The sequence below is a fragment of the Onychomys torridus genome, unplaced genomic scaffold, assembly GCF_903995425.1.
Source record: "Onychomys torridus unplaced genomic scaffold, mOncTor1.1, whole genome shotgun sequence".
Taxonomy (NCBI): Eukaryota; Metazoa; Chordata; class Mammalia; order Rodentia; family Cricetidae; genus Onychomys; species Onychomys torridus.
In genome coordinates, this window is record NW_023413591.1 from 1 (window position 1) to 8381 (window position 8381).

An 8381-nucleotide genomic window follows, 5' to 3' on the forward strand; every position below is an offset into this window, starting at 1 on the left:
CTCTTCTGTCTAGCTATTGGCCATTGAGGTTTTTTTTTTTTTTTTTTTCGACAACAATTATTTAGGGAAGCAAGGTGAAACAGCAACGCATGTTTACATAATTAAAAAATGCAGTGCAAACAAATGTACAGATATTTACATCATTAAACTAAGACAGCAGAAACAAATGTTAATACACCTTCACATAGTTAAATAATATTTTGTAGCACAAACAAATTAACACATTTACCTAGTTAAAATAATATTCCACAACATCTGTGGGCAATAAGGAAAGTATTTATAATGCTGTTAGGCGATACAAAGCTGGTTTAGGAAAATGCAAGTGGGAAGTTGTTTTTAGAGTTTCCTGCCTCTTCAGAGCATGGGCTGTTGGTGAATGTTGATATTCAGGTTGAATTCTCTCCCATTGAGTTAGCTATGGGTCCAATTCAGTGGTTGATGGTTACCTCCAAGACAGAAGTGACACTATTGATGATATGGACGCTGGTCGCTGTTGTGTCTCTTAGGTATCACAGCTGGATAGGAGTATTGACTGCCTTTTTCCTTGGATGGCTTCAGAATATCTCTGGATACTCTGAGAGTCCTCAGGAAAGAGACTCCTAGGTCAGTTGTAGCCCATTCTTCCAAGTCCTGTTTACAAAATATATAATGTTTTGGGAATAGAGACTTATTTTCAAATCTGTGAGTCAACTAAAGACAATAGCAATGGTCTATGTTCTTTAGGGAGTCCTGTCTTGGGTTGTCCTGACCAACACTTGAAATGAGGTTTCTCATGCCAGGTGTTATACTAAACAGTCTATGGCTCTAGGGGAGCATAATCACCACAAGTGGAATAACATCTTTTTGATTATTTATTTATATACATACATGAATATATATTACATGTAATTTGGAGTAAATAGAAAAATAATATGATTGCCTATGACCATTTCAAACATTCTGAATATTATTTATCCCTCCTCTCTCCCTCTCCCCCTAAACTGATCTCTGTCCTCACTCCCCATTTAAAGCCCCCTTCACTTTTCCCATTTCTCACATCATAAAAGATGTGTCCTGCTATTGCCTTTTCTTTTTTCCCATACCCTCTTAGTACCTGTTTACTGTCCTGGGGTTCATACAGGTAATTCCCATTGCAGAACATTTCTATAGAACTGGGGTTGTCTTGCCTTTCATAATACTTGCTGGTTTGTGATATGGTGTAGGCATGTAGACCTCTTTCATTGTGTCTGATATTGCATCCTGCCTCTGCTGAGTAGAATTTGGTTTCTATTTTTGCTGTTGTTCAGATCAGATTGGTTTGAGATGAGATTTGAAGAGTTGGTAGGTCAGTCCTTCAAATACAGATACCCATTATTGATGGCTGGGATGAGAATGATTCTAATTCAATGGTTATCAAGAAAGTTTGTGACTGTACCTCAGGTCTATGTCTGTGTGCTGGTGCAAAAGGTGTTCAAGTCCAGCTTTGTCTGGGAATGTTGTGATGACAGGCAAAGGTTTTTTGTCAATTTAGCACTCTAGGTTGGTATGAAGGCTGCAGGACCCAAAGCAGGCTTTCTGGGAATGTGGGGAAGATGTGAGTGGATGGCGATATGAGACACTCAACTGGCTGGTCTGGTGGACAGGTGGTGTAACCATAGCTAGGCCTGGGAGTGTGAACATTGAGTGGGATATTGCAGATCTGGATCACTCACCTGGTTAGACTGATTCACAGGCCATGTAACACAGCTAGATCCGACAATGTGGTCCTCACATGGGTGAGCAGGGAGTTAGTGCACTCACCTGCGTGAGCAGATGTACAGTCTGTATGAGCACAGCTGGGTTGGAAGAGTAAGGATGGCATAAGTGGGCTGAGTTCAGAATCTTTCCTACAGTAAGAGAAAAACGAACTAGATTTCTGCAGTGAGAAATCTAACCACAGGGTGGCAGTGCACCTCAGCTCATGTGCAGAAATGTGGTCTTAGTGAATTTTAAATGAACAGGCTTTTTCTTATTGGCTGGGCAGATAACTCAGCATGTATGATTGTTATAATAGCAAAGGGCTCTGCTGGGAAATGACCAAGCACCATCTACTGATCTCATAGGAAGCACAATGAAGAGAACTGTTCATACTTTATTCATTTTCCTCTGGCTGCAGATGGACTGTGAGTTGAGGAGTGTGAGATGACTGGGTATGTTAGTGGGAGGCCTGTGGATGCTCAGAAGAATCGTTCATTTGTGTTTTCTCTATTCACTACAGGAAAAAGACAGGGAAGAAAGATGAACTGACAACCTTTCTCTTTCTCTCCATTTTCTGCACAGGGGAGAGCAGAGGCGAGCAGGTGGAACAGCATCCTTCCACCCTGAGTGTCCAGGAGGGAGACAGTGCTGTCATCAACTGCACTTACACAGACAGTGCCTCAGCCTACTTCCCTTGGTATAAGCAAGAGCCTGGGAAGCATCCGCAGTTCATCATTGACATCCGTTCAAATGCAGAAAGAAAGCAGAACCAAAGACTCACCCTTCTATTGGATAAGAAAGCCAAACACATTTCCCTGTACATCACAGCCACTCAGCTTGCAGATTCAGCCATCTACTTCTGTGCAGCAGATACACACTGCTCCCCAGGCACCTCCAGCCTGTCTTCAAACCTGCCACCAGGGCTGGAGTGCCACCCTTTTTGCTATGTCAGACATTCTAGGACATTTGCCACATTGTTTCAGAGTAGAAACTAACATACAGATATTAAAATACATACAATGAGACCCAAGATGACCTAGGGAGTTTAGATTATATTGTCAACATTATGCTTAATGTTTTTTTTTTCAGTTCACATTTATTGTGTATGTTAAGGGTGTATTGTGCACTGTGATATCTTGATTTAAATAAACAGTGGAAAAATGAACTGTTTGATGAGTAGGTTCAGAGAGCAAAATCTGAAGTAAAGGGTATGCTTTCATCTCCTTTCTGTGTGAGGTGATTCTTACATGTCCATGTGTATGGCATTCCAAAAGCTCCATATAACAGATTCTTACAGGAGTTGGTGATACACTGTTTCAAATCATGCTGTGTGCTGTGGCCCTAGTGTTCCAAAGGACTAACCTGACAAGCAAGGCATGCCCACTGGTGCAATAGTGACCTGATGATTTGTAGGGGTAACCAACTACCTTCTCCTGGGACTGAGGCCTGCTTTGTAGGAGGAGAAACATTTGCAGAGTGTCAGTCTGTGCAAAAGTCTAAGGCTGTGAAATTGTAAAAGTAAAAAAAGAAAGAAGAAAAAATATTGCTTTAAGAAATGATTCTACATCTTATATAGGAAAAGAGTATGAACAACACATTGTGAAACAACTTCAGAAGTTGTAAGTGATGATAATCAAGATGGGTTCAACATTCATTACCTTGACCAGTAAGAGACAAAGGCGCTGAGCCAAAGGCTGGCATTTACAGGTTACATTTATAATTTAAAAACAACAAGAATTAGGAAACCGCTGTGGACAAAGGTGAGGGAAAATAGCTTTGTGAGTCAATAAATTCTGTCAATGATGAAATATTACCAAGACCAAGTTAAAGGAAAGAAGAAGCTCCACAGAAACATGGCAGCTATGAACTCCAGATTCGCGAGTAGAAGCTTTGACGGTTAAAGGAAGGAGGTTTCTGAAGACACTTATGTGAGCTGGAGGCTTGCAATGCCCTTGTCAGGTCCACAAGGAAGAGTCACAAATGTCTCTCCAAACCCAAATGATAGTCAACTTTGTGTTTCCTAAAGCATGCTCCGCTGGTCACAATTACATTTACAGAAATGAGTTAGGAAAATGGTCATAGGCCACATTTGATGTAGAGCATGGCACAGCATGTGGATTTTGCATGCCAGTCCCAACTGCTTCCTTTGTTGTGGTTGTCCAGTATGTTAATCTTCAAACATTGTTTCAAGACACCAATGACCTTCTAAGTAAATGGGCAACATATACCCATTATTTCAAATTTCTAGAAGGTGAAAAGAGCAGATTTTAATGATTACACATTCCCCAGGCCAGTTTGTAATCACTTCATTTCACAATACCTGTAAGAAAATTTAAAGATTTATTTATGTTATTTTATTATTATGGGTGTTTTGCCTGCATTCGTGTTTAGGTACCATGTGTGTGCCTGTTGCCCATGGCGGTCAGAAGAGATTCAGTTTCCCCAGAACTGGAGGTACAGATGGTTGAGTACCACTATGGGTGTTCTGAGAATCAAACTTGAGGTTACTGCAAGAGCAACAAGCACTTCCAAGTGCCGACTCATCACTTTAGGCTCACATAATATCTTAATACAAATTCTAATTAGTGAATATGAACTGGTAAAATCTACTTCTTGCCTTCAATTTATCCCATGGTAAAAACCAAAACAGAGAACCCATCAGTTGCTCTACTATAAAACTTTCATGTCAGTTTGTATCCTAAAAATGACATCATTGAGTATACTAATGACCATTGCTTATATCCTTTATGTTTACAAGGGACACTTAAAATTTGACATGTGCCTTATGAATGATTTTAAAATGAGAGCACATTTCTGACTTCCAGGAGGTATGCAAGAAATCCCAGTTTAGTCTCTGTCCACCAGGGGGAGGAGTTTCTTGACACATTATCTTTGTGAATTATAAGCTTCCTAGGTTCATCATTTGGTGTCATTTCATCATTTCTTCATGTGAAGTGTCAAGCACATTACTTGGGTGACACTAAAGATGAATATTTCCCCAGGTATAGTGACTGTGTTGCTGCTGTTCATGCTTGGTAAGTGAAGTGACTTAAAATTTTCACTCTTTCTTCTATGATGTCAAAAATATTTAATCATCTAAGAGCTTTGTCCTTAATGTAACACAGGTATCCTCTTCTTCCTTCAGGGAGGACCCAGGGAGACTCAGTAACTCAGAATCAAGGTCTTCTGACTCTCTCAGAAGACGACATCCTATTTATAAACTGCACTTATTCAGCCACAGGGTACCCGACTCTTCTCTGGTATGTCCAATATCCCGGGGAAGGTCCGCAGCTCCTCTTAAGAGCCTCGAAGGCCAACAAGAAGGGAAGCAGCAGAGGTTTTGAAGCCACATATGATAAAGGATCCACCTCCTTCCACTTGCAGAAAGCCTCGGTCCAAGAGTCAGACTCGGCTGTGTACTACTGTGCTCTGAGTGACACAGTGGCAGAAACCACAGGGGGAGCTGAGCATAAACTCAGCACAGGGTCCTGAAGCTGAGCTCCTGCCTCTGGGATCTCTTTGATTCCTCTGTGCTGTGTGCCTCTCCATTTCTTTAGTTGGCTCAAAATTCATACAAATAGACACAGCAGAAGCGTGAGAATCCACACTCAGCTCTTGACTAGGACTAAACCAAAATCTGATGCAAAAGTACCTCGTGCAGAGCATGAGATCCCCCAGTAAAGCCTGTGACTAAGGAAGTTGTCTGCTTGTTGTAGGAGATGAAGTCTGTCCTCCACTTTTTCTCCCACAGGTAGAGCTAGCTGTATTTTATATTTGAAGGGGAGAGGACATGCTGGGAAAGGGGGCTTCTGCATAATATTTTCTGAAAATATGGAGGGAGGGGTGACAGGACAGCCCAGTGTCCCCAGACCTAGGATTCATGTAGAGAAGTAAGAGAAAGTAGGAAGTGGCAGAAGCTGGGAGAGGAAGGGAGCGTCCACTGCACAGAACAAGTTCTCCTTTCTGTTAATAAGATCAGGCTGATGCCCAAACACAAGGGTTTGAGAATCATGCATGGGTTTTTTGTGAACTTGGAGCAGTTACAGGGCATCTGGCACTCTAAATAGTCTCAGAAGCAGTTTCAGTGCTTGGGGTAGGGCAAGCATACAACTTAATATCCTATCACATAAAATACACACACCATAAACCAGATGCCGTCTACACTCTCCCATAGTGTTTAAATGGCTTTATGTTTTTTCTAGAATACAACACAAAGTTCATGCTGTGATACACAATGTTACACAGGATTTGTACAGGCCTGAACTGTCAACATCAGTTTTTTGTAGGGAAAGATCCCAGGTCTCCACTGCAGCAATGCTGATCTCTTTTTGACTTGCTGAACTTCCCAGATGTGGTCCTAGGTTTTTCTGCATAGGAAATACTCTCTGTCCAAAGCTTGGTAAACCAGACTCTTGACCATCTTAAGTCTCATTCTCAGATGTCACTTTTGTGAAGAAAAACTTCCAACTACATTACACTATGATGCTCTAGGAACTTTCCATCCACACTTATATTTAACCTTCCTGTGCTCAGGGATATCTGTCTAATAATTACATCTACTAGAGTTCCAGACTTCCCTCACATAACTGAACTATCCTTAGCAGCTGTAAACAGAAGGACTGAGTCAAACCTTAATGCAAGTATCGCAATGGAGAAAACTCATAAAGTAAAAGCAGGTATAATTAAAAGAGGTGAGAACATATAAGACAGTTCTAAAGTCAGGAAATTATGAACACATTTTAAATTTTACTTCAAACCAAGGCAAGCTAGAAAGGTCCGAGGGAATTAAAATAAGACCTTGGAAGATATTGTATAGGAGGTTTGATATTTTCTTTTATATTGTATTTACTTATTTATTTTCTTAAAAATTAAATATAATCACACCACTTTTCCCTTTCTATTCCTTCCTCAAACCCCTGTCATAGATGTCCTGTTGCTCCCTTAGACTCATGGTCTCTTTTCATCTGTAATTATTACACAACAGACAAACACAGACACAGACAGACAGACACATATATGCACTCACACACACGAGGATTCTGCAGGACTCATCTGACTAAATACATTAATACAATCTGATCAATCTTCTTAGAGTTATGTATAGGTATATTTTTCAGGGCTGGTCATTTGGTCTTGATAATGAATTAGGGGGTTCATTCCTGTGGAGGACTATTTCCCACTCTCAGCACTTCTTAGCTGCATGTAGTTGCTTCTCAATGGGTAGGGTCTCATGAGATTTCCCATTTCCATGTTAGCAAGTCTGTTGGTACTGGACTTCCTCAGGTCTTGTTTAGATACAGTGAACAAGAGAGGTGCTCAGCCCCAACTGATACATTTACAACTTAACTTCTTCACTGAAGGCTCAGGGAGCAGCAAGGAAGAGAGAGTGGAAAGATTGAAGGGGCTAGGGACCAGGAGAGTTGCCACGAAATTGTGTCTCTTTAAATGACAGGAAATGTCACTCGAGAGATTTCATTTTAAAAACATATGGTTAAGGTTACTGCAGTGGTCAATGGACTGGTAAAACTGCCCTCCCTCCACTCTCTCTGCTGTGACTGTAGTGATCTTCCCACACTTACTAGTCATCTGGTGTGCAGCACTAATATCACAGGAGTACTTACTATTGAAGTACATCCAGACTTGTTTATGTCTGTCAACAGAAGTAGTAATTCATGTCCATAGATGAATATATTTCCTAACCTTCGTGAAGAGGTCAAGCAGACCAATTTTGGGGATGCTAACTCTTTCAATAGTAATTCAAAGTTCCTGGTGTGTCTTTCTGCTTACACCACAAGACCTTTTCCACCAGGGCCCCAGCCCATTGGGTTGGACTCACTATAAGAGAGTCAGACTCCACACAAGTCTATCATCTTTACCCCAGGGACCTTGTCTGCAAGGTCTCAGTCCCCATGGTCTCACTCAGCAAGACTGACCCAGCTCCAGTGTGGCTCTGCCCCTTCTCAACGCCCCCAATCCATAACCTTGCAGCTTCAGCACAGGATTCAGGATCAGTGGGCTAAAGTCTCATGTCAAAGACACAACCAACAGCCTAACTCTAGATGGAAGGTCCCAAAGGAAAAAGAGAATAATAATAAAATCCAAAACATGTCCCTTCTCCAAAAACCTAACATGTTCTATTGATCCCCAACAAGAGCAAGTTAGAAGAAACTGGAGAACTTGAATCACAAATAACTATGAAGATGATAAAAGAATTTGTAAATTTCAAAAACTCCCTAAAAAACTAGAGTAGACAGAAATAAAATCCTGATTGATCCAAGAAAAGACAAATAAATGGCTTAAAGAAATAATGTGGATTATTCAGGATATGAAAACTTAAATCAATAAAGAACTGGAACTGCTGAACACCAGGTTTGTTTGATAATGGCTCATGTAGTTGTATTTTATAAATATATCCTAAAATTTTATACACACAGATACTTTATAATTTTTATATTGTACATGTGTTATATATTTATAATACATACATATGTTAAGGTGCACACATCTTAAGGGAATACATACTATTTTAAGACATCTAGTAATCAGATATTATCTATCTTAATATGATAATAATTAAGTAATAACAAAAGAATAAGTTATGTATTTCTTTATATATAAATATATCTATATCTCAAAGGAAGTTAAGCCACTTGGGTTGACAGTGT

The 8381-nt window shown here is 40.3% G+C and overlaps 2 gene segments (V, D, J or C); both read left to right on the forward strand.

The window, feature by feature from the left end:
• Nucleotides 1-2298: 2298 nt before the first annotated feature.
• Nucleotides 2299-2711, forward strand: LOC118576349 (the record flags this gene model as incomplete). The annotated part of the segment is given in 1 exon segment: nucleotides 2299-2711. A coding segment is annotated over 1 exon segment (413 nt), but the record flags the coding sequence as incomplete, so codon positions are not given.
• A 1991-nt stretch (nucleotides 2712-4702) lies between these two features.
• Nucleotides 4703-5208, forward strand: LOC118576346. The segment is given in 2 exon segments: nucleotides 4703-4751; nucleotides 4862-5208. Coding segments are annotated over 2 exon segments (396 nt in total).
• The last annotated feature ends 3173 nt before the right edge of the window (nucleotides 5209-8381 follow it).